The sequence below is a fragment of the Trichomycterus rosablanca genome, chromosome 6, assembly GCF_030014385.1.
Source record: "Trichomycterus rosablanca isolate fTriRos1 chromosome 6, fTriRos1.hap1, whole genome shotgun sequence".
Lineage (NCBI taxonomy): Eukaryota > Metazoa > Chordata > Actinopteri > Siluriformes > Trichomycteridae > Trichomycterus > Trichomycterus rosablanca.
The window spans coordinates 29,032,490-29,060,439 of NC_085993.1; the positions used below are offsets into that span (position 1 = coordinate 29,032,490).

General features: G+C 40.1%; 1 protein-coding gene across 1 annotated transcript in view; it reads right to left on the reverse strand.

The window, feature by feature from the left end:
- iqca1 (IQ motif containing with AAA domain 1) overlaps positions 1 to 27,950 on the reverse strand; it is a 120,113-nt gene that overhangs the window by 44,224 nt on the left and 47,939 nt on the right. The window contains exons 10-11 of the mRNA XM_062998096.1: positions 10,499 to 10,605; positions 8,390 to 8,488 (exon numbers count right to left, since the gene is read on the reverse strand). Coding sequence (XP_062854166.1) covers positions 8,390 to 8,488; positions 10,499 to 10,605 — 206 coding nt within the window. The remainder of the gene's footprint in view (positions 1 to 8,389; positions 8,489 to 10,498; positions 10,606 to 27,950) is intronic.

The following is a 27,950-nucleotide window of genomic DNA, read 5'->3' on the forward strand; positions in this document are numbered from 1 at the left end:
CACCTGTATTCCGGGGGCCAGGGCGCCTGACATCAGAGCAAATCTGAAAGTGCTGGCTAATGCTAGTCATAGATTTTCGAAGATTGTTATCCACGTCGGCACTAATGATGTTCGTTTACGGCAGTCTGAGGTTACTAAGAGTAATGTTAAAGAGGTGTGTGAGTTAGCTAGGTCGATGTCTGAGGCAGTAGTGTGCTCTGGCCCCTTACCGATTCGACCCAGTGGCGAAACCTACAGCAGGTTGTTGTCGCTGAACCGCTGGATGTCTAAATGGTGCTCAGAAAACTGCATTGATTTTGTAGATAACTGGTCCACCTTTGAGGGAAGGCCTGGTCTTTTGAAGCGGGATGGTGTCCACCCCACGTGGGAGGGTGTTGCTCGGATTTCTTGCAGCATAGGTGACAGGCTTTACCACCGCGTTAGTGTAGCGGCAGATAGAGGTAAATGACTATCCAGAGCCAAGACCAGGCAGCAGACAAACAGGCCCAACCGACTGTCTGCGAGTCGCCATCGGACGTCACCCGGAATCCTTAGGTCACAAACCATTGAGACTGTGTCTGTTTACCGTGGCAGGTGTAAGCCAAAACAATATCAAAAAGTATGTCATAATAACTTAATTAAAATTAATCTAAATGAGCATCATGAAAACCATAGTAGGGCTAAACTAAAGTTAGGACTTCTAAATATCAGGTCACTTGCATGCAAAACCGTAATTGTAAATGAAATAATTACAGATAATTGTCTTAGTGCACTTTGTTTAACCGAGACCTGGGCTAGATCTGATGAGTATCTAGGTTTAAATGAAGCATCTCCTCCGGGTTACAGTTATGAACATAAGCCACGTCTTAGCGGTCGTGGTGGAGGAATAGCCACAATTTATGACAAAGACATAGGTCTTACTGTAAAATCAACTCCCATAACAAACTCGTTTGAGGTTCTTATCTCTGACATAACCAATAAATGTTCATCTGATAAAACTAGTATGTTTAAGCTGGTTACTGTTTATCGACCCCCTGGTCCTTACTCAGAATTTCTTAACGAATTTGCCGATTTTCTTTCTAAATTAGTTTTATCAACTAAAAAAGCTTTAATTGTTGGTGACTTTAATATTCATTATGAGGATAAGTGTAATCCGCTCAAAATTGTGTTTGATTCTATTTTAGAATCCTTAGGCATCACCCAAAATGTAACAGGACCCACTCACCGCTGTAAACATACCTTAGATTTAATACTTACTTATGGTATAAACATAGACAACATGGAAATTGTACCACAGAATGACTTAATTTCTGATCACTCCCTACTAAGTGTCCCTATCCAATAATATACAGCAACCACATCGTTTTAAATGTAAGCGCACTATTACATCTGCAACTGCAGCAGCATTCATAAACTGCCTACCAGAATTACCAAATATAGCAGCATCAGAACCTAAAGAACTAGATCAGGCAACTCAAAACCTAGAGACCGTACTGCGCACAACCTTAGATAACGTAGCCCCACTCGAAACTAAACTGATTAGGGAGAAAAAACTTGCTCCTTGGTACAATGACCACACATGCGCACTTAAACAAGCAGCACGGAAATTAGAACGCAAGTGGCGTCACACTACACTGGAAGTGTATAAGATTGCTTGGAAAGCTGCTCTAACTGAGTATAAACATGCACTTATAAAAGCTAAATCTTTATATTATTCGTCCCTAATAGAGAAAAATAAAAACAATCCCAGATTCCTTTTCGAGACAGTGTCCAAATTGACTAAAAACGTCAATGAAACGGAATCTAATATACCACCCGACAGTACCAGCGATGATTGATTTTTTAAAATTCTTTAACGATAAGATAGAAAAAATACGACTTCAGAGTCAGAGTGTGTCACTTGCCAATGTTAATTATGGACTCTTTAATCCAATCTCCCAAAATGAATTGCTCTCCCTTTTAGTTATGCTGTAATATTTAGGGCTGCCGGAGTCTAAAACTCTCTGTAAAACTGTTTTACTCAACTAGCATTGTACATTATTAACTACATTCTTTGTTGTATTACTCTAAAGGCATTCTGATGGAAACCTGTTTACCCGCCGAGGTTAAGGATTAAAAGTCGAGACTGCTGTGACAACGATGCTGCTCCTGCCGGATGTGACGGGTCTGGAGTAATTGCACCAAGAATGACAAGAAATCACTACAGACTTTATTGAAGACTAGAGTGAATAACAACTCTATTATTATTTATCTATTTATCTATTTATTACCAGTTATAACTTTTAGATAATTTAATTCTGTGTTTGTATGTTTTGTGTAAATCGTGTATTTATTTAAAGTATCCTCCAGGCCACCCAAGAAGGATGGGCCCTGCTGAGTCTGGTTCCTCTCAAGGTTTCTTCCTGTAATTTTCAGGGAGTTTTTCCTTGCCACAGTCGCCCTCGGCTTGCTCAACAGGGGTTTTTGTATCTGTTGGTCCTGGATTTTGTAAAGTTGCTTTGAGACAATGCCTATTGTAAAAAGCGCTATATAAATAAAGTTGACTTGACTTGACTCAGTGAAGTTCATGACAACAAGGTTTGACAAGTTTGGTGTGGAGGAACTCTGTGGAGTCTTGACGTTAACCCTATAAATCACTTGGGATTAATTGGAATATTAGTCAGGCCTGACCTCAATGCACAAATTACTGCCAATGTGTGCAAATTACCCCCAACACACTGTAAAGTTTTATTAAAAAGCTTTTCCAGAAAGGTACCTTGTAATGGGAAGGGACGTGTCTCGCTAAAAAGAGAACTAGGAAAATCCCCACACACCTAGTAGAGAAGAAATTGAATCAGAGTCAGCTCAGGGTAGAATAATACTGTGGCTGAATAATTACAAACTAAAATGGGAATGATTTGGAAAGTAACAGCCAATAATTAAATACAAACTAAATATATGGTTTGTAACCCACAACAGAGAAACAGGGGCTAGCACAGGGTTAGCTAGATTTTGTGACAGGCTCACGATACGCTGCTGTTAATGTGCCCAAGCCAAACTAGGTCGAGGAGGAAGATATGTCTATGAACTGAGTGCTCTGCTGAATATGCAACCTGTAACCTGTGGGGGACTGGAGCACCCTGTAGTCAGTTATTCACACAATATGACCACATATTGGCCATATAGTGTACCTTAAAATTATATTGTTAATCTGTATGGTTATCATGACTTATTTTTTTATATTTTAGATTTCTGTGAGGCAAAAGACCAGTATTTATAAACCAATATGCAGAAGAGGTCAGAAGATAGTCACAAAAACCAAGAAAATATTTCGTAACAACGAAATGAAAGGAATCTATTATGTCATTATTTGGGTGTTTCCTTAATGTGTCAAGAAATAAAAAGGGAGGAGAAGTACGCTATGTTCTGAGAATATGATCATCTAACTTGTTTTTATTCAAAATATAAACACAAACTTTTAAGGTCAGTCCTGTAAAACCTGACAGTGTTTACTGTTTTGCAAGAGAATTACACCACTGGAAGGGTGTTATGTTCAACTTTTCAGAACATTGATAATTATAACTGTGACTCTGTAATTTGATGATTATACAATTGTACTATTGTTAAAGTTGAATAAAAATATCATTATAACACTACTAATCTTTACATAAATGTTGTCTTTAATTGCATGCTGAAATGGTTTAGTGTCACAGTTAATTGTATTTCTTTATATTAATAAAATTTCTAGTAACACTAGAACCCTGATGAATAATGAATTTATTTATGGTGTACAAACCACATTTGCAGAAAATTTGGGACATGCAAAAAAAAATTTGGTTTGATAATTCTTTTGAACCTTTATGTAACTGATAAAAGTACAAATAAATGAATGAATGTTTTGGCTGACAATCTTGATTGAAATGCACAATTTTTTTAATGCATTTTCTCCCCTTTTTTCCCGATTTTTAGCGTGTCCAAATTTAAAAAATTTTTTTATTTATTATTTTTTTTTTATAATTTAGCGCGTCCAATTTCATCCCGTCAATCATCCTCTCACTAATGCCGGTCCCTGCTCCTGATTGGGGCTGACGAGGCCGTTCCATGCCTCCTGCGACACGTGCACAGCCAATCGACCATCTTATCACCCACACTTGACGAGCGCAGCGTGGCAGAGCACTGTGCACGGAGGATCACACACTCCGCTGCACCCCCTCCCGTCTCCATGCAGGCGCCACCAACCAGCCAGCAGAGGGCGCAACCGCCCCAGTCCTGAGAGAGCATCCCTTCCGGTCTCAAATCCCGCCCCCCCACCTGAACAACAGGCCAATCGTTGTTCATATAGCTGCCCAGCCTCGACCGGTGAAGGCAGAGCTGGATTCGAAACGACGCACTTTTGAGATCCAGCCCTGGTTGCAGCACGTGTCTTTACCGCTGCGCCACTTGAGCGGCTGTCCAGATTTTTTTACCCAATTCCGTTATGCTTCCTCTCTACTGGTGCTGACCCCTGCCCTGATTAAGGAGAGCAAACTGACTCACGCCCCCTCCGACACGTGTGCAGTAGCCGAGTCCGAGGCAAGTTCATATGGGGATTAGCTTTGTGTATGGAGATCACATTATCCCCCAACTCTGTGCAGATCAGCCACCAATCGTAATTGCATCAGCTATGAGGTCCCTATCCTGCTTTTCCCCTCCCTGTATGAACAACAACATTGTTCAGACAGCCGCTCAGCCCAGCCCCCAGTAGGCAGCATCCTGTGACCACTGATGAAGGTCTAGAAGATGACCAACTCAAACGGCAGCAACAGATGAGTGATCGTCTCTGACTTTACATCTACAAGGTGGACCAACTAGGTAGGAGTGTCTAATAGAGTGGACAGTGAGTGGACACGGTATTTAAAAAAGCAGCGCTGCTGTGTCTGATCCACTCATACCAGCACAACACACACTAACACACCACCACCATGTCAGTGTCACTGCAGTGCTGAGAATGATCCACCACCTAAATAATACCTGCTCTTTGGTGGTCCTGTGGGGGTCCTGACCATTTGAAGAACAGGGTGAAAGCAGGCTAAAAAGGTGTGTAGAGAAATAGAAGGACTACAGTAATTGTAGAACTACAAAGTGCTTCTATATGGTAAGTGGAGCTGATAAAATAGACAGTGAGTGTAGAAACAAGGAGGTGGTTTTAATGTTATGGCTGATCAGTGTATATATATATTGCCACAAGGGTTTGTACTTCGGAAAACCATTGTTGACTAAACAGGTGACACTGCATCAGCAATTGCAACCTGAAAGTATTACACAAAGAGGAAGCCATGCATCAATTTTCTCTATGATCAGTTGTCCATTAGCTCACAGGTTTATACTTTTTGAACAATTATTGCAGTAATATTAGATAATCCCAAGAGGCTTACAAACATTTTCTAGCAGCTGCAGGGATATTCTTGATTTTAGCTGGATTCATTCCCTAAATGTGAAATTAATTAAGTACTGTCATGAGTAGATTTGTGTTCCTGAAAAGAAAGCCACACCATTTAATATTTGTGAATTTTTGTTAAATGATTAATATGCTTCTATCCATGTTCATACATTCCACATGCAAGCCAGAGAATGTTCCCCTGATTCGCCTGTCAAAAATGCTTGCGTAAAAATTCCTCTGGATCAACGTGCCAAGTATGTTGTTGATGTATTCACATGTGCAGACATGCAGTAGAATCTCCGGCAGATGTATTTGAAAAAAAAAAATTCAACTAGGGGGTGCATTAATGTAGCTGGCTCACTTATACATACAATTTAAATCAAAGCATGTCATAGAACTCTTAGAATTTTAATGATTTTACTGTTCTTTTTTCTGTATCTGACTGATTGAAACATATTTCTTTGACCAACAGTTCTTTTATAGATATATTGTGTATTTTATTTATTTTACTATATATATATTTTTATGTGTTTTTCTCCCAATTTAGTGTAGTCAATTTGTCTTCTGCTGCTGGGGATCCCCGATTTTTTGCAGTTGAGGAGGGTATATTGCTGCTCATGCCTCCTCCCACTCGCGCGCAGCCCTTAACGGAGCCCTTTTCCACCCATGCACTCTGCACAGGCGCCTCTATCCGCCAATCGGGGTCCTTACACAGTGGTGCCCAGCCGACCGGTGGCAACGCCCGAGTTTTTTATTTATTTAATATTTTGTTTATGCATTTTCTCTCCTTTTTCTCCTGACTTTTTAGCGAGTCCAATTGCCCGATTGTGTCGCGCTTCCTTTCCACTAATGATTTGAGGAGAACAAAGCTTACCCACGCCCCCTCCAACACGTGGGCAGCAGCCGTATGCATTTTTTCACCCACACTAGGCAAGTGCATATATGCAAATCAGCCTTGTGTACGAAGAGACACACCCTGATCAACGCACTTCTTCCCTGCCTCTGTGCAGGCGCCATCAGCCAGCCAGCAGAGGTCCCAGTCGCATCAGTCACGAGGAGTCCCTATCCGGCTTAATACCCCACCCCTATATGAACAACAGGCCAATCGTTGTTTATGTGTCCGCTTAGCCCAGTCGGACATGGCATGGATTTTAAATTTCTATTTAATGGCTATGGTTGACTACAGCTTGTGACTTCACTGTGTGAATATGTTGTAGCCTAGTGGTTAAGGTACTGGTCCAGTAATCAGAACCGGTTGCTGGTTTAAGCCTCACCACTGCCAGGTTGCCACTGTTTGGTCTTTAAACAAGGCCCTTAACCTTCAATTGCTTAGACTGTACACTGTCACAGTACTGTAAGTCGCTTTGGATAAAAGCATCTGCTAAATGCTGAAAATGTAAATGAATATAAAAAGGAATATTTGACAGCAGCCACTCCAAGGAACAGAGGTGTCTCCTCCAAGGTGGAAAAAAACACAAACTTTGTCAGATGTAATCCCAAGACCACGAGAAACAGGTCGGTCATGAGGTACAAGCTGCTGGAAAATAGGTGTCACTGTCCACAGTCAAGCAAGGTGTTATCATCATGGACTTGGCAGTTATCTTTAAACTCCACTTCAAAAGCATTGTGTGCCTAATTAAGTGTGATTTGCTTTACCTGGTGGGTGGCCCTTTATAAGCAGCCTTGAAGCCCAGCTCAGGACTGGGTTCTTGTCCTACTGCCTGCTTGTTTGTTTGTACTGTATATCTCTTTGTTGGTTCATTAGGCTTGTATGCCTTAGGTTAGACTTGACAACCTGCCCAGCTTCTCCTGCTGACCCTTTTTGTCGGTGTCCTTTTGCTTTGTTTTGTGGAACTTAGCTAGGTGGCATAGTGCTTTTCTTGTGTGTTTGTTGGCATTTCTGTTTGTGAGTGTCACAAGAGACCCATCCTAGATGTAAGCTGTGTTAGTGGTGGTGTGGCAGCTTTCATGTATTTTCTGTATCTGCTGGTGCACTGAGCTTCCTTTTTTAGTTCTGTGTTGAGAGCTTAGGTTGTTAATCACTGGTGGATCGAGTAGCTGGCACAGTGGCAACTCAGCCAACCCTTTATTTCTTGTCTTATCTATTTCTTTGTTTTCTGTGTTTTCAGGAAATCAGATGAAGTGGCTTTGGTTTCTTCTTTTGCATTTCGCCAGTTTTATGACTCTTATTATATGGATAATTTATTCATTTAGCTATTACTTTACCCCTTTTGATGCCATAACCACAGTATTGTTTTGCTTTGATTAACTATTCTGTAGTTGTTCTTTCTTCATGAGGCGCTCACCACCCTGTGACAGCTTTTTGGACATATCATGCTCCAATAATCCAGTCACAGAACAAGAACAGTTCCAGAAATCATTAAAATCCCATGACTCTCCTTAAAGTGAATGTAAACTTCCGACTTCTGCACACAATTAAATAAATATACCCACAAAGTACATGCCATTTCAGCATACACACATGCAGTCATACTTATACTGTATATATGTCATAAACATTGTAAAAAAAAAAAGTCATAAACATTGCCATATTCACTAACATGCCTCCTGGGATGTTTACCACTGTATACAATGGTTGAAAAGAAACAACCTCAATATCCTACTCCATATCTACAAACCCAACACACATCTGGCCCTGCCGATAGTGTATGTGTGTGTGCATGTCCATGTGGCAAAAGCAGTGGGAAGGAAGCCCCATCAAAACACACGCTGACTAGGGCAAGACACTGTGATATTCCAACATTCCTGGAGATCAATGTGTGATCCGGCTGACCCGACTGCCTCTTATCACTATCAACACTAACGGCACCCTTCAGATTCTACATACTTTCAGAATATATGGGGACAACAGTTACTATCAGGAGCTAAGTAACTAATAATGTCTGCACAATGTCAGTACAGCGTTGTGCACACTATGTGGAGATTGTGTACCAGCCCTTATCTAACACTGACCCAAGGGAGGAAGGGTGAGTATGTACTGGGGTGCTTAACCTTTTTACTGGCCTTCTTCCCCTTCTTCTTTTTCTTGCCCTTCTCTCGATCCACTGCCAATTTGAGGTTCTTCAACTCCTGCCTCATCAGCTCATCCACCTAGAAATAAAAAGAAAAAGCTCATTAAATGACAAGTAAAGGTATTGGCAAAAATACATTCATCCTATAGTTGCAAGTTCATGTCCCAACACTGTCATAGCCATTTATGGTCCGAAGTTCATAATTGGTTTTGCTCTCTACTGGGAGGAGTAGCATTCCTGCCTATCTTCGTGGTCAAAACAACACTAGTCTTCAGTGAGATGACATACTGTATACAAGATAAAGCATGACCCCTCCAGGGACATTCATCTGCCCAATGATCTTGTATGAACATATTTAAAATGACCAGTTCCTATTTCCAAGGAAGAGTGCTAGGCCTTACTCTGCTAGACTTGAAGTGTTGCATTGTATTGTGTGAAATCGTATTTAAATCAAACATTTACATTTTCGGCATTTAGCAGACGCTCTTATCCAGATTGACTTACAGTGCTTCCAGCTTCCATAGTAAACATTACCTTACTCTAGTTTAAGTAGACAACAGTCCAAGAACACAAATATGCTGAAACCCTTTTTTTTTATTTTTTCCCCAAATAAGAGCGTTAATAAGTAAGTACATGTCAGCTTAAGCTTACATGACAGCGAGACTCAGAACAGACAATGGAAGTTCGTTCCACCACTTGGGTGCAAGTACAGAGAAGAGCCTTGATGCGTGTTTTTCTCGAGTCCTGGGTGGAGGATCAAGTCGAGCGAGACTAGTGGCTCGGAGGTTGCGTGGTACAGAGCAGGGTTTGATTAGACCTCAAAGGTAGCTTGGGGCTGGTCCATTTTTGGCTTTGTAGGCGAGCATCAGTGTTTTAAACTGAATGCGTGCAGCTACAGGAAGCCAGTGAAGAGAACGCAGCAGTGGGGTGATGTGGCAGTGTTTAGGTTGGTTAAAAACCAGGCGAGCAGCTGCATTTTGAATGAGCTGCAAGAGTTTAATAGTGGACATAGGAGCACCTGCCAGGAGGGAGTTGCAGTAGTCCAGCTGTGAGATTACAAGTGACTGCACAAGAATCTGAGTGACTTCCATAGAGAGTAATGGACGAATCTTCCTGATGTTGTAGAGGAGGAACCGGCACGCTCTCGTCATGTTGGCTACCAGGACGACACCAAGGCTTCTTACATTATCAGATGGTCTGATCTGGGAGTCATCAAGAGAGATGACTAGGTCCTGGGTTGGAGATTGGGGGGGGGGGGGGGGGGGACATGTGACTCCCGAAGCACTTCAGGTGGAAGGTTTTTATAACACCTGTCTTCTTTGTCAACATATTGGCTGGCTCACCTGTTTCTCTAGAAGCCGTGATGGAACTTTCAGATCATTAAAGTTGATGGCTTTTGTTCTGCTTCTGATTTCTTTAAATGTTTCCAAAGAATTTCTATGGGATTTAAATTTGAAGCCTGAGATGGCCAATCCGGGATATACCAGGACTCCTTAACCAAGCTTTGGTTGATCTGCAGGTGTGCTTAGGGTCATTGTCTTACTGGAAACTTACACTATAACCAAGGTGCAATCTCACAGAAGGCCTCAGTATTTCTGTGAATTCATGATGCAGTCACACGATGCTAAAGCAAATTAAGGTTTGTTATAGTTCCCAGTGGTTAAATCATTTTGACATGGCAGTATTAACAGAATATCCTGCTACTCTAAAATACTACATCATTAAACATTAATCTAGCAGAAAGGTTTAAGGTATAAATCCTTGTTTTATTTGGCAAGCTTTGCAAGATATATATTTACAAAGAAATGAAGGAATGTATATATTTCATTTATCATTTTATTTTCATGATTTACCACAGGTTTATTAGGTCAGGGTCTAACTTTTCACTCTTTCTTTTGCCCTGTCCCAATTTTTCTTGAGTGTGTTGCAGGCATCAGATTTAAAATTTTAGACATCAAATCTACAAAATAAAATTAACCTAAACATTGGTCAGCCTAAAAGCCACATTGAAAGTACATTGTGTATTAATTAGGCTAGTGCTCTAAAATGGATGTGTAATGATGCCTTAAAGATACTGCCAAATTCTTACCTGAACTCTGACCTCCTCTTCTACCTCCAGTCTCTTTTCTTCTCGTACCAGCTGAGGATCAAACCGCTGGTTGAAGTTCTGAGCCTCATCTCGGGTCTGCCAAACCTCTGCAACACAACACAGTGTTGGGGGGGGGTAATGCAGTTTAAAATGATTTATTAAACTGCCTCTAACTACTCAGGGTTATAAATTAAAGTCCAATGGTTAATGACAGTATACTTTTCAAAGTTACTTGTTTAAGCTGGATTAATTTCTAACAGCTGCATAAAGTCAATTGAATGTATAAAAATTTCACTGCAACAGTTTGGGCATGGCTTTTCTTCTATTCCAGCATTACTGTACCCCACAAAGCTATGTCCATAAATGCATTGACAAAAAAAACTAGTAAGTCAAAAATCCTGATTTCATTACAGCCACAGGCAGGAAGGGTATTGACAACTTCTTATTTGTGGATGTATTTAGTGACACGTCTTGTCTGTATAATGGTACCGAATGGTGCAATTTTTTATTTTATTATAATTGTTATTATTTTTTTGCATTTCCCCCCAGTCTTCCTCTCAAACTAGCCATATCTAATTACCTGATCACATTTTGCTTCCTTTACTCACTCCTGACCAAGGAGGGCCCTGACTAACACACGCCCCTCTGACATGTGTATAGTAGCTGCTTTTCACCTACACGAGTATTGCGCACAGAAAATCATGAACAGATCTCCATTATCCCCCATCTCTGTGCAGGTGCCATCAATCAATAACTTAATGTGCAATATCATAATGTGCAATGTGCAATAATCATGTGTAATAATCACTATGTAAATTTTTCTACATGTGCAAAACTCATAGCTGCAATAACCACTATGTGCAAATTTGGCATGTGAATATTAATATTAATATATGTAACTTTTGATACCTATTTCAGTCATTTACATTTTTATATCCTTTATTTTATACATGCTTTATATTTTAAATGAATTTAAGTGAAATGACAATAAAGTTAATCTTGAGTCAGCCGGCAGAGGTCGTAATTGCAGCAGTTATCAGGAATTCCCACCCTCCGACAAGCCAATTATTGTCGGTTCAGGCGTCTGGCCTGCCAGTAGCAGAGCTTAAATTCGAACACACAAGTTGATGTCAGCTCTGGTGTGCTAGCATATTACCGCTGCACCACCCGAGCAGGAGTTGGTACAAAGTTGAGGTAAACTCTGCACACTATAGCATCACAGTAGACAACACTAAGAGCCCAATGCACTACAAAACAAACCCAAACATCACACAACGGACCAATGCCACAACAATAAGAAAATAAGAAGGAATCATGGTCAATAGAGCGTATACAAATGTAAAAATCTCTCCGGGAATATGTTGGAAACAGCAGATCTTTGTATTGCTCTCAGTGGGAGCCTGATCTTTTGAACCTACAAAAGAGGAAGCACAGGTGCTGCTGTCCGGGTGAGAATGCCGGAGGTCATTATCCGGAGTTCTGGGCTCTCACACGCCACGTCCTGACAGGAAGTCCATTTCCGTTTCCTTTCTGGCATAGAAAGAAGGAACATTGCTTCAGCCAAACCGGGGCAAACTGTGTTAAGTCTCAGTCTTTGATAATGCCTGGGATTTACAGAAGGGACACATCATTTACAGTTAAAATGTACACACACTCCTGTGGAAAATCTATGTCGTTGCAGTCTCGTAATTTAAAACATTTTGCAGTTATTCATTTTCTGGGACTTGATGATTGAAGCTGTCATAAATTTCTTAGATTGGCGCCCAGGTGGTGCAGCAGGATATTCCGCTAGCACACCAGCGCAGAGAGTCTGAACTCCTCGGTTTGAAACTCGGTGTTGCCACTGGTCAGCTGGGCGCCATTTAGCGGGCATAATTGGCAGTGCCTGCAGTGAGGGTTGACCGGAATATGTGAACAGGGTCTTCAAATGCTGTGTAAGGACCCTGATTGGCAGATAGAGAGGCACCTGTGCAGAATGCATGGGTGGAAAAGGGTTCCGTCAAGGGCTGTGCGTGGGTCGGAGGAGGCTGCTCCACGCCCCCTCCGACACGTGCACAGCAATCGAACATCTTATCGAGTGCAGTGCAGTACAGCGCTGTGTACGGAGAGCCACTCATCCTCTACCGCACTCCTTTCCCATCTCTGTGCAGGCGCTACCAACCAGCCCACAGAGGTCGTAATCACACTAGCCTGAGAGAGAGTCCACATCCGGCTTAATCCCGCCCCTATCTGAACAACAGGCCAATCGTGGTTCATGTGGCCGCTCATCCTCAGCCGGCAGGCAGAGCCATGATTCGATACGATGTATTCAAGATCTCAGCTCTGGTGAACAGCGTGTGTTTTTACCGCTACGCCACCTGAGCGGCTTCATTATGGAATTTTAAGTTTATATTCCATCTTTATTATTTGGTTTACTTTCGGAGACACACCAGTTCCACAGGTAGCAAATCAGTATAGAGCAAATATCACCTCCACCGTGATTTACACTAGGTACAGTGTTGATGTTTTGTTTTAATCACCCACATTTCCTTCTGCAAACACACAGCCCTTTGGTCATAATTAACCAATTTATTTACTTTGGTGCATACAGAAAGAACCTGCTCAGACAAATAAGCAGAAATTAACCCTGGACAAGACATGAATCTATCCCAATGCATCAGACATTCACCTATTCAAATATCTCTAAGGGCAATTTATTGTGGCCAGTCCTTAAGAGGAAGCGAAAGTAGACATTCAACCACACACATAGTACGTAATTGTGTTAATTTAGCCTCAGCACCTTTGCTGTGTAACACCACTGCACAACTTCAGGATCAAGGTTTGGGTTTCTTCTAGGTACTTTGGTTTTCTTCTATTTTCAAAAAAATCATGTGGACTTGAACCATGTTTAGCGTGCACACCTGGACTGCACCTAGTGTTTTTGGATACTATATTCGAATCTGACCTGGGAAAGGCATTTACTATGAATGGAATAAACAAAAAGAATGAATACAAATGAATGAAAAAGGGATGTAGCAAAGAAACTTACAATGATCAAATCTTTAATTATGTCTATAAAAACTGTAGTTGATTATCCTTGCTTATACACTTTTAAACTCCACTGTATTCAACACTGCTGCAAGACACTAACACACAGTTTTCAATTATCAAAGCTCTGTATTCGACCAAAACCACTAATGCAAAACTTGAAATAACTTTTATCAAGATTGCATACACTGTTATTGAACACTACTTTTCCCAATTCAAAACCTCAAATGTCTTAACTAGGTCACTGGTGCAAGAATCTAAACACATTTTCCAGCTGTTTACTTAAAACTTAAACATTACTCTAAAAACTTGGTTTACTTTATTTTTTTCACTATATTAAAATACTTTTGTCTTTTTAAGACACTGCATTTTACAATGAACGTTGGACAATGCACTTATTACCAGTGTATTTTTCTGATGGCTATACTATAAAAAAAACTTAATGTCAGTATTTGTTGAGATACACGATCAGCCATAACATTAAAACCACCTCCTTGTTGCTACACTCACAGTCCATTTTATCAGCTCCACTTACCATATAGAAGCACTTTGTAGTTACAATTACTGACTGTAGTCCATTTATTTCTCTACATACCTTTTTAGCCTGCTTTCACCCTGTTCTTCAATGGTCAGGACCACCACAGGACCACCACAGAGCAGGTATTATTTAGGTGGTGGATGATTCTTAGCACTGCAGTTACACTGACATGGTGGTGGTGTGTTAGTGTGTGTTATGCTGGTATGAGTAGATCAGACACAGCAGAGCTGCTGGAGTTTTTAAATACTGTGTCCACTCACTGTCTACTCTATTAGACACTCCTACCTAGTTGGTCCACCTTGTAGATGTAAAATCAGAGGGAATCACTCATCTATTGCTGCTGTTTGAGTTGGTCATCTTCCCATGGGGTGCTGTTTGCTGGATATTTTTGGTTGGTGGACTATTCTCAGTCCATTAGTGACTGTGAGGTGTTTAAACTTCATCAGTGCTACCATGTCTTATCCACTTATACCCGCACAACACACACTAACATACCACCACCATGTCAGTGTCACTGCAGTGCTGAGAATGATCCACCACCCAAATAATACCTACTCTGTGGTGGTCCTGTGGGGGTCCTGACCATTTAAGAACAGGGTGAAAGCAGGCTAAAAAGTATGTAGAGAAACAGATGGACTACAGTCAGTAATTGTAGGACTACAAAGTGCTTCTATATGGTAAGTGGAGCTGATGAAATGGACAGTGAGTGTAGAAACAAGGATATATAATGTTATGCCTTATCGGTGTATTTTCTCATTTTGTCTCATGATCTAGTCATTTCCAAATTAGTGCAATTCCTTTGCCACTTACACCACTTATAATTGTCATTATGTAAAATACATTCAAAATTTACAATATATGGACAAAAGTACTAAATTGAGATATTTCAGCAACAGCTTTTAACTTTATGACACTAATTTGAAAAGACGCATTTCTATTCCATCATGACTATGTCACTGTGCACAAAACTAGGTCCGCAAAAACATGGTTTGACAAGTTTGTTTTAGAGGAATTCCAGTGGCTTACACACAGAGAACTGATCTCAACCCCACTGAACACATTTGGAATAAATTACATTGCCAATAGCAAGCCAGGCCTTCTTGTCCATCAGTGCCTCTTCCCTCACTTCACAAATGCTTTTTTTTTATTGAATGGGCTTAGAATTCCCACAGACATAATCAGAAATCTTGTTTTTGGAGTAAAGGCTGAGCACGGTTGGGGATTAAAGGGGTCAAGGGGCGGGGGGACAGACTAATCCATATTGATGCTAATGACTGCCCAGCTGACTGTGATGTAAATATAATCAGTGACATGGAACTAAGAGGATTATTGATGGTCATCCTTGCGTTGGTACATACATAAGTAAATAGTAAAATTACTTAAGTAGTAAGATAGTAGTACGAAGACATATAGTAGTGGTTGGGGATGTACTATTATTATTATTATTAGTAGTAGTAGAAGTAGTAATTGTAGTTGTGGTACTAGAAGACATAGTAGTTGTTGTAGTTGATGTAGTATTAGTAGTGGTTGAAGTAATAGTAGTAGTATTGGTACCAGTAGTTGTAGTAGTCGTAGTAGTAATAGAAATACAGCAGCAATAGTATAGTAGTGGGAGTAGTGGGGTTATTAATGAGGGGATATACACCGATCAGCCATAACATTAAAACCACCTACTTGTTTCTACATTCACTGTACATTTTATCAGCTCCACTTACCATATAGAAGCACGTTGTAGATCTACAATTACTGACTGTAGTTTATCTGTTTCTCTGCATGCTTTGTTAGCCCCCTTTCATGCAGTTCTACAATGGTCAGGACTCTCCCAGGACCACTACAGAGCAAGTATTATTTAGGTGGTGGATCATTCTCAGCACTGCAGTGACACTGACATGGTGGTGGTGGTGTGTTAGTGTGTGTTGTGCTGGTATGAGTGGATAAGACACAGCAGAGCTGCTGGAGTTTTTAAACACCTCACTGTCACTGCTGGATTGAGAATAGTCCACCAACCAAACATATATCCAGCCAACAGCGCCCTGTGGCAGCGTCCTGTGACCACTGATGAAGGTCTAAAAGATGACCAACTCAAACAGCAGCAATAGATGTGCGATCGTCTCTGACTTTACATCTACAAGGTGAACCAACTAGGTAGGAGTGTCTAACAGAGTGGACAGTGAGTGGACACTGTATTTTAAAACTCCATCAGCATTGCTTTGTCTGATCCACTCATACCAGCACAACACACACTAACACACCACCACCATGTCATTGTCACTGCAGTGCTGAGAATTATCCACCACCTAAATAATACCTGCTCTGTAGTGATCCTGAGGGGGTCCTGACCATTTAAGAACAGGGTGAAAGCAGGCTAAAAAAGTATGTAGAGAAATAGATGGACTACAGTCAGTAACTACAAAGAGCTTCTATATGGTAAGTGAAGCTGATTAAATGGACAGTGAGTGTAGAAACAAGGAGGTGGTTTTAATGTTATGGCTGATCAGTGTATATCTTCATTCTATGAATGACAAACTTTTTGTTTTGTGTTTTTACCAATAATTAGTTTTCATTACAAAAAATGTATAAGTAGCAGTAAATGTAGTAGTAGTAAAAGTAGTAGAAGTGCCTTTGTATTGTGAATTTTCAATACAAAGTAGGACCACAGAAGTTTGTGGCTGTATGACATCATTCTTTATTTCTAAAAGCAAAATGCATTTAATAACAATCTTTCATAATGCATCGAGTGTTTCTCACAAAAATCTCTCTGTGTTTACAGAACATTTTGACAGTATTTATATTGTTTCCAACAGTTAAATCTGAGATCAAAAACCCAACTTGAACTAGACTACAATCTAGTGCAATGTGACATTCAAATGTATCAAAAATTAAAAGAAGACCATGACAGCTGCTTCCCATTTTAGCTGAAGACAAACTCATGTGTTTTATTTTCATTAAATTACCATAAAATTACCATAACTATTACCATACCATAATTCATTAAATTACCATAACTTCAAAAGAAAACATCTTTGAAAGGATTTTGGGTAATAAACACAAAACAAAACGAATGCCATTTGACATGACCACCTCATAGGCAGATTTGGCTGACTAAATGTTACATCTTTAAGCATAAGGACTTTGTAATGGCCTTACAAGTTTTTATACCCACTAATAATAAGCTGCCAGTTACATAGGGACTTTTTTCACACCGACTTCCAGTGTAACTGAAAGCAACCAGTTTCACAAGAACTCAAGACCATGTGCCAGACTTTACACAGATATAACTGGAAGGAAAGTGAAACTTGGTGTCTAGACCTCTGTGGCGCCGACACTTGTTCCACTATCATGGTGTATATGTGTGTATATTATTTTGATTTATTTTGACTTATTAATTTAATATTTAAAAAAAGTCTTTTTCTTTTCCTTCATTTCCCCGAGCACCTTTTTTCTACAATTGCTTACACACTGTTATGCACACTGGCACGTTTTGCAATAACTGAACTGTTGTGTGTTGCTAAAGATTTTTTAACAGAATTCATGCTCTTGACACACTTATACTTTTTTGCAAACTAGACACACTTTTACACTGAATGAGAGAAATTAAGAACAAATGTCATTTTCCATAAACATAATATCAATGAGGCCAAGATGTGTCTCAGCAACACTAATGCATTTAAACATCTTAGACATTATCTTTAACTGAGAAGGCTGAAGAAAGGAAGACTATAAAGGATGGTTTATAGGAACTTTAAGAGGAAAGTCTTGCCAAAGCAAAAAACTGTCTTGAACAAAATCTTGGTTAACCATGTTATTAAAAAGAAATTTGCATTGCATGATTGATTGGCCAGAGAGAACATTTCATTCCACTGTCAAACAGAAATAAAAAGGGAGTATTTTGATTAGTTCTAATATGAATTGATGAGTTCAATGTTTCCCTTTGTTGTCTAATCAAAAGATTATGTTGATTTTATTCCTCTATTATATCCAGTAAATACATTGTTCTCATAAAAGTTTGGAGTATATGTTTTAATTGTAAACCTTTAAACTAAATGTCAATTGCACCAATATACAGTCAAGCCGGAAAGTCTGCACACCCCTTTCACCTTCTCCACGTTTTATTACATTACAGACTCATTATGTTAAAAAAAAGATTGAGTTCTTTTTTTGCCTTAAATATCTACACACAATCAGCAATAATTACAAAGCGAAAACAGGGTTTATTTTACTGACAAATAGTTTATTTAGGGGTTACATATCTGTACACACCCTTAGCCTAATACTTGACACACCTTTGGCGGCAATTACAGCTTCAAGTCGTCTTGGGAAAGAAGCTACGAGCTTGGCACACTTGTTTCTGGACATTTTTGCCCATTCCGCTTGGCATATCCTTGCAAGCTTCGTCAGGTTGGATGGGGAGTGTTGGTACACAGCCATTTTCAGCTCCTTCCACAGATGTTTGATTGGATTCAAGTCTGGGCTCTGGCTGGGCCACTCAAGGACATTCTCAGACCTTCGCCCCAGTCTGAGGTCCAGAGCGCTCTGGAGCAGGTTTTCTTCAAGGATCTCGGTGTACTTAGCTGCATTCATCTTTCCCTCTATCAGGACTAGTCGCCCCGGTCCTGCTGCTGAAAAACATCCCCACATCATGATGCTGCCACCGCAATGCTTCACTGTGGGGATGCATTAGCCAGGTGATGAGCGGTGCCTGGTTTCCTCCAGACGTGACGCTTGGTATTCAGGCCAAAAAGTTCAATTTTGGTTTCATCAGCCCAGAGAATCTTGTTTCTCATGGTTTGAGAGTCCTCTAGGTGTCTGGCCACTCTACCATAAAAGTGTGATTTGTGGAGTGCTGCCTGGATGGTTGATCTTCTAATAGGTTCTCCCATCTCCACAAGGATATGCTGGAGCTCTGTCAGAGTGATCCTCGGGTTCCTGCTCACCTCCCTGGCCAAGGCCCGTCTTCCCCGATCGCTCAGTTTGCCTGGGCGGCCAGGTCTAGGGAGATTTTTAGTGGTTCCAAACTTCTTTCATCTACGAATGGTGGTGGCCACTGATTTGTGATTTGTGGAGTGCTGCCTGGATGGTTGATCTTCTACTAGGTTCTCCCATCTCCACAAGGATACGCTGGAGCTTTATCATAGTGACCCTTGGGTTCCTGCTCACCTCCCTGGCCAAGGCCCGTCTTCCCCGATCGCTCAGTGTGGCCGGGCGGCCAGCTCTAGGAAGATTTTTGGTGGTTCCAAACTTCTTCCATTTACGAATGATGGTGGTCACTGTGCTCTTTGGAACCTGTACATCTGCAGCAATTTTTCTGTACCCTTCTCCAGATCTATGCCTTGACCCAATCCATTTTATGAGGTCTGCAGATAATTCCTTTGACCCCATGGCTTGGAGTTTGCTCTGATATGCACTGCCAACTGCGGGACCTTATATACACAGGTGGCAATCCCCAATCATGTCCAATCAATTGATTTTACCACAGGTGGACTCCAATTAAATTGTAGAAACATCTCAAGCAGTATCAGTGAAAACAAAATGCACCTCAGCTCACTTTTGGGTGTCATATCAAAGGGTGTGCACACTTGTGCACATATAATATTTTACATTTTGAGTTTTAATAAATTATCACGAATGTTTAAAAACCTGCTTTCACTTTGTCATTGTGGCTATTTTGTGTAGAATTTTGTGGAAAAAAATGAACTCAATCTATTATAGAATGAGTCTGTAACATAATAAAACGTGGAGAAGGTGAAAGCGGTGTGCAGACTTTCCGGCTTGACTGTATTTTACGATATGCAGAAAAAAAAAAAAAACAATAAAAAACTAATAAATAAAACTACCAACTGTGTATCTTCTTAAAATTGGTTTAATTGCAGGCTGGAAGAAAGAAAAACTTTTATTGGGTTGTTCTGGCTTAATGGTCAGGAGACCATAAAGTGATCCAATAAATAGTGTCAGTAATTCTGTAGCTGGCTCTTACTCAAAGTTTGTAAATAGGTTATAAAAATCTGTTGCTAATTATTATCTCACATTAAAAGTACAAGAGAAATCAGACATTTGATTCTCAAACGCCACTTGTTATTACAGATAAAAACAGGAGTGTTATATATGGAAGGCATCTGGAGTAAAAACTGTGCCAAAAAACTGTGCCAAGTATGCGGACCAGATCCATTGTGGCAGAATACAGAAAATAAATATTGAAGCAGCTGAAAGATTTTTAATTAAACATAAACTATTTAAAAGGTTTTCTCTTAAAAAATAAGATGTTTATGTTAAAGTTTTTCAAAATTATTTTTTGATATTTTAGTTGAGAGTTGCAGAGCTTAAAACTGAGCAGTTGTCTTACAAAACACCCATGTGGATGAGACTGGTTTTAACTTGATTAATACATGCTGGTGAGAAGGAATGTGAACAGGGAAAATAGCAACAGTGACAGAGGGCTGTCAACAGCACAATGTGTGTAGCAATAGCTTCTGTTGAATCAGTGTCACAAACAGTGTCTTGCATAAGTATCTGCATCTGTTGAACTTTTTATAGGGTTACAATCCAAGATAACTCAATACATAATAATGTTTGCTTCAGTTCATTAGATTAGCACACATTTTGATGCTGTTAGGCAGACAGGTATGAATGATGTCTGATAAAGAATTTAGAGGAGGTTGATGTTTACATGTATGGCACCAGGGCCTGTGGGCTCTGTTTGACTTGTTGGCATTTGATCTTATTTTCTATCTTAGTCATCAGGTTCTTGTTAGGCAATAAAGCTGCTTTGTACCAAGGATTTGTTTAGCCATGTTCTCCACACAGGTGTGGTTCAGGAACCCCTTTCTTAATAAAATATACAAAGACATGCACTGGCCTAGATCCACCAGCTAGACAGAGCCATGTCTGCACCAACAGATCAATGGTAAGGCACACCAGGTGGTCAGACTGAAGTTGGAGTGTTGGCAGTTGTTCTTCAAAAGCTGAAAAGACATAGTCAGTGAAGCCCAGTAAAGACAGAGCAGAGAACAGAGCATGTTGGAAACATGCAGGGAAGTAATAGCTGTCATGCCGTGCAGCCTAGCTCTAAATCTATAGAATATTAATTTAATTAATATTTCATTTAATTAACTTGGACAGCTCTAACATTATAAATTGCATTTGCACAAGCATTACATACTAAAAGGGTTCTGGAAAGGCCATAGGCATAAACATTTTTAGACATGCTCTCTTTTTTTATGCATTTTCTCCCCTTTTTTTCCCGATTTTTCTATTTTTTCCGTCTATTTTTTACCCAATTGCATTATGCTTACTCTCTACTGGTGCTGACCCCCACCCCAACTGAGGAGAGCGGAACTGACACACGTGTGCAGTAGCCAACTGCATCTTTTCACCTGCACAAGGCGAGTTTATATGTGGATCAGCTTTGTGTACGAAGAGCCACACCCTAATTACATTATTCCCCAAGTCTGTGCAGATGCCATCAATCAGCCAGCATAGATCATAATTGCATAAGTCATGAGGTCCCAGCTCCGGCTTACCCACCCTGTATGAACAACAAGCCAATCGTGGGGACGGCAGAGCTGAGATTCGAAATCCCAGCTCTTGTTGTTGTTTACATGGACAAGACTGTCTCAGACAATCTTTCTGTCTTATCAGCAGTAATGCACTGCAACTGGGTGATCCTATTAAAAGTTGTTCTGGTTGGGCTTTTGCTTGCTGACGATGTTCTTTTTTCGACTGGCTCATTTTCTGTTAGTGTGTGTTGTGCTGGTATGAGTGGATAAGACACATCAATGCTGATGGAGTTTTTAAACACCTCACTGTCACTGCTGGACTGTGAGTAGTCCACCAACCAAAAATATCCAGCCAACAGTGCCCCGTAGGCAACATCCTGTGACCACTAAGGTCTAAAAGATGACCAACTCAAACAGCAGCAATAGATGAGCGATTGTCTCTGACTTTACATCTACAAGAGGTGGACCAACTAGGTAGAAGTGTCTAATAGAGTGGACAGTAAGTGGACACGGAATTTTAAAACTCCATCAGCATTGCTGTGTCTGATCCACTCATACCAGCACAACACACACTAACACACCACCATCATGTCATTGTCACTGTAGTGCTGAGAATGATCCACCACCTAAATAATACCTGCTCTGTGGTGGTCCTGTGGGGGTCCTGACAATTAAAGAACAGGGTGAAAGCAGGCTAAAAAGGTATGTAGAGAAACAGATGGACTACAGTCAGTAATTGTAGAACTACAAAGAGCTTCTATATGGTAAGTGGAGCTGATAAAATGGACAGTAAGTGTAGAAACAAGGAGGTGGTTTTAATGTTATGGCTCATCAGTGTAAGACGTAAGTGAACAGCCTAAAACATGAGGTATCAACCACGGTCGGACCAAGAAGCTAGGTAGTCAGTTGTTACCTTTTTCTTTTATCTTACTGTTTGCTACATTTCACCACGGTCATGCATTTTGCTCGGGGTGTGTTGCCCGTTAGCCTGTGGGGTGAGTGCATGGTCACTAGGCTAAGCATAGACTAGGCAAAGACTAATGTCCCTGTGGGACAAAGGTCTCTTTTTTTTTTCTGGGTGAACGTGTGGAGTGTGATATCCCCTACTCCACTGTTCTATTGCCTCTCTGCTTTGGGCTCTGGATTTAATGTAGCCTTTTGTCTAATTGTTTTTTGGAAGACTGTATAATTATACAGTAGTGTTCAAAAAAATAGCAGTGACTTTAAAAAAGTGAATAAAGCACAAAATCATTATAATAACTTTTATTTCCATAAATGCAAACGCACTGAAAATACTACACTTTCAATTCTAAATCAAAACATTAACTAAATGTAGCCAGTTTGTGTTAATCCTTTACAGAAAGTTAAGAAAAATGAATATTAGGCTGTTCAAAAAAATAGCAGTGCCAGCATTTTTCTTTAAAAACTAAAAAAATGTATCTATAACATGAAAAAATGTTTGAGGTTTCACTTTACTTTAAATTACTGAACTAATATTCAGTGGCATAACAATTGTTTCCGAGATCTGTGTTGCATGGAGTCGACCAATTTCTGGCACCTCTGAACAGGTATTCCAGTCCAGGATGATTAGACTACATTCCACAGTTCTTCTGCAATTTTGGGTTTTGCCTAAAAAAAACACGCTTCAGATATCAGCCCACAAGTTCTCTATGGGATTGAAGTCAGGGGATTGGGCTGGTCACTCTATTACCTCAATCTTGTTTGTCTGTAACCAAGATGTTTTGGGTCATTGTCATGTTGAAACACCCATTTTAAGGACATTTCTTCTTCAACATAGGGCAACATGATCTCCTCAAGTATTTTGATATATTCAAACTGATCCATGAACCCTCGTATTTGATAACTAGGCGTAACACCATGGTATGAAAAACATCCCCATATCATCATTTTGTACCACCGTGCTTTACTAACTTCACAGTGTACTGTGGCTTGAATTCAGTGCTCGAGGGTCGTCTGACATACTGTCTACGGCCACTAGACCCAAAAAGAACAATTTTGCTTTCATCAGTCCACAAATGTTGAGCCATTTCTCTTTGGACCAGTCAATGTGTTCTTTGGGAAATTTGAACCCATTCAGGACATGTCTTTATCTTAACAACGGGACTTTGCAAGGAGTTCTTGCTGGTAAATTGGCTTCACTTAATCATCTTCTGTACTTACTGGTAACTTCAGATGTTCCTTGATCTTTCTGGTGGTGATCATTGGCTGAGCCTTTGCCATTCTGGCTATTCTCTGATCCATTCGAACAGTAGTTCCACGCTTCCTTCTGCGTCTTTCAGGTTTTGGTTGTCACTTTAAGGCATTTTAGCTGAGCAGCCAATAATGTGCTGCACTTCTCTGTATGTTTTTTCCCTCTACAATCAAGTTTTTAATCAAAGTACGCAGTTCATCAGAACAATGTCTGGAACAACCCATTTTACCCAATATTTCAGAAGGAAATGCACTATGACCAAGCTGCGCAACATTTGCCACCTTCCTACCTTAAATAAGGGCCAAAATTGACACCCGTTCTTCTGCAGAATGAATGACTTCACCAATTGAACTCCTCACTGCTATTATTTTGAACAACCCCCTTTCAATCAATGCTTCGATTACTCAGGATGAGTGGGATGTTGGGTTTGTTTTGTTTTCATTACTGAAAAGTGTTGGACTGCTATTTTTTTGAACACCACTGTATTTAGATTACAGATTTTACAACAGGACCTCCTGGAAATATTGTTGCAATCTTTCGACCATCACGGCTGGCCCATGGAGGGATTATGTATCAATAACACAAACGACGTCTACAGAAGTGTGTCCTAACTAGTTATTTATAGACTGCGTTTTGGTAAGTTATTGGGATTTTAGTGGGTAGGCGTACATTTTTACTGGCTGGATAAAGGTTAAATAATAGGGTTTATAAAATGTTGCATCTGGGCAAACAACAACAAAACATACTGAGGTTGGAAGCTTTATTAAAGCCTCTTGGAAATTGTTAGATTATATAAAATTAACAGTGGAATTGCCCTTTTTATTTTATATAATACAGAGGTACCTTGTAACTTAACGTCCCCTAAACTCAAGATCTTTGAAACTCAATGCCCTTTGTTGAGAAATTTTTACCCTTAAACTCAACATTTCCCTTAAACTCAGCGTTTCTGCGACTGCTGCTTTGTTCAGCGCTCGGCTTGAGTGGTGCGGTAAAACGTCATGCAAACACGAGACAAATCTGTATTTGTGTGGAATAACCGTCAAATTTACTCTGAAAGCTCCACATGTATATGTGTTCAGCTGTGTTTTTCCTGTTTCACTTTTAAACTTATGTTACAGCTCGGGGTTCTGAGAAATTGTAAGAATCAGCTTTTTAGAGAGAGTATAAAATGCTTATTGTTAAAAAAAAAAAGTAACTTAATGTATTAAAAGAACGGCATAGAAAAACTAACCCTCTCTTAATTATTACTGCTCAAGTTCTCTCTACTAATTAAGAAGCATAAGGAAACAATAAAGAAGTAAAGTTAAAGTGCAGGTTTTATTGTATTTCTTATGTATTTTAACTGTTTTCAATTGTTTTCAGTGTTTTTTTTTTTTTATATTTGTGTTATTTTCAGTGTATAAGTGTCAAAAACAACCCCATTATTTTACATTAGCCTAAAATATATGCAGTTCTATGGACCATGGAACGCATTAACAGGCCTCCCATACATCAAGGGTTAAAAAACCCTTAAAACTCAACGCCTTTAAAACTCGACGCCACTCTCAGAACCAACTGACGTTGATTTTCAAGGTACCACTGTATGTTAATGGAATTCCAAACAATAGTAATAATCTTTCAAATTGGGAACCCCCCTGACAAGAACCTATGAACTAAAACTGACAACACTGTTTCATCTTTTCTGTCTTTTTTTTCAAATTTGTCTGGGAGTTGACAGGGGCCAATACTGAAGCTCGTGCTGATGCAAACTAAAAATAAGCATTTGACTTTGAAATGGATCTCCTGCTGAGGTTACAGGTCAACCTGTCCTCCACAAGGCCTTCTTTTAAGGTCCCAATTTCCAAACATCCCCAGGCAATCCGATCTGTATAATTTCCTTAGCGCTTCAGTGGGGTACATATACACAAGCCAGCCTGTTTGTTTAAATAAGGCATCTAGCTCAGACTACTGAAAACAGACGGGTACAAAGGAACAACAGGGCAAGTTTTCAAGTCTTATTTACTAAAAACTCTCCAGAACTACAGAGGATACAGAGAGAGAGAGGTGGAGAGCGAGAGAATAAAGGAATGCCACAGCTGAGGCTGATTTAAAAAGTGACACCATCTGTGAATTTCATGCTAGCTGGAAATCTGACAAGACAGTTTTACTTCGAGATGATTTGGCACATGGGGACCACACATATGTGCAATCCAGACGCATTCTATGTAGGGCTCATTTACCACCTGGGGTGAGGCTGAAAGATACTTGAGGGCTGGAGTGTGCACAGGTTTTTTTCTTCTGCTCTGCTTAATAGTTCCCTGTTGTGCTCATCATTTGGCCTTTCAGTCATTAGTATGCCAGTGAGGGCTTGGTAAAATAACTCCACTCTTTCAGGCTATTTAGTCTGGGTCTGATGTACCTTTTTTTATTTAGAATACAGGAAGCCTTCTGCGTAAGTAATGTTTCCGAATGTACAGGCCTTTCCTGTTAGGAATTAAACTCATAATTAACGTCCTTCCAGTGCATCATGATCCTTCTGGGCAGGAAGGGAGTTCTCTATTTTAGATAACCCAGCAAGATTAAGAGCAAGATGGAAAAAAACAGTAGGGACAGAAAGTAAAAGAGAAATACAGTCTAACAGTATATCAATTGTTCACCCTGCTCAACATTTGTTGGAAAAACTAGGCACTAAAGTTAAGTTAATGAAATGTTTACACGGCTAAATGTTTCTGCCATACAAATATTTTAGTGCATAAATCGTTTTCTGTCTGAGCCAATAAAACTGCCCAAGGAACAATACATATTTATTCTTAATTACAACACAAGGATCTATTAATATTCATAAATATGCAAACTGTGTATGTCCCACTGACTTACTTCCATCTCACATCAGCAGGCCAACCCACACATAGTGCACCAAACCACATACAACCCCAAATCAGAAAAAGTTGGGACAGCATGGAAAATGCAAATAATAAAAAACACAGAGTTTCTTACATTTACTTTGACTTTTATTTGATTGCAGACAGGATGAACCTGAGATATTTCATGTTTTGTCTGCTCAACTTCATTTCATTTATTAATAAACATCAATTCCTTCATTTCAGGCCGGCAACACATTCCAAAAAAAGTTGGAACAGTAAAGCATTTACCACTTTGTAATCTTGTCATTCCTTTTCACCACACTTAAAAGACGTTTTGGCACCGAGGATACCAAGTGATTTAGTGTTTCAGCTTTTATTTTGTCTCATTCTTCCTGCAAACACGTATTAAGATGTGCAACAGTACGGGGTCGTCGTTGTCGTATTTTTCGTTTCAAAATTCTTCACACATTCTTTATTGGGGACAGGTCAGGACTGCAGGCAGGCAGGCCAGTCCAGTACCCGTACCCTCTTCTTCCACAGCCATGCCTTTGTAATGTGTGCAGCATGTGGTTTTGCATTGTCTTGTTAAAAAATGCATGGACGTTCCTGGAAAAGATGACGTCTTGAAGGCAGCACATGTTTAACATCTCTAAGATCTCAATGTACTTTTCTGCATTAATGCTGCCATCACAGAAGTGTAAATGACCTTTGTCAAGGGCACAGACACAACCCCATACCATGACAGACCCTGGCTTTTGGACTTGCTGATAACAGTCTGGATGGTCCTTTTCGTCTTTGGTCTGGAGCACACAGTGTCCATTTTTTTCCAAAAAAGACCTGGAATGCTGATTCATCTGACCACAATACACATTTCCACTGTGTGATGGTCCATCCTAGATGCCTCCGAGCCCAGAGAAGTCGACGCCGCTTCTGGACAAGGTTAACGTAAGGCTTCTTAAAGTTTTAAGTGGCATTTGTGCATGTAACTCTGTATTGTAGTGCTTGACAAAGGTTTGCCAAAGTAATCCCTCACCCATGTGGTTATATCAGCTATTGTTGAGTGGCGGTTCTTGATGCAGTGCCATCTGAGGGATCTAAGATCACAGGCGTTCAGCCTAAGCTTGTGCCCTTGGCCTTTACGCACTGAAGATCCTCTCGATTCCTTGAATGGTTTAATGATATTATGCACTGTAGAGGGAGAAATATGCAAATCCATTCCAATCATTCTTTGAGGTTCATTGTTTTTAAACATTTCAATAATTTGTTGACAAACTGGAGATCCTCTGGCCATCTTTGCTCATCAAAGACTCGGCCTTTCCTGGATGCTACTTTTGTACCA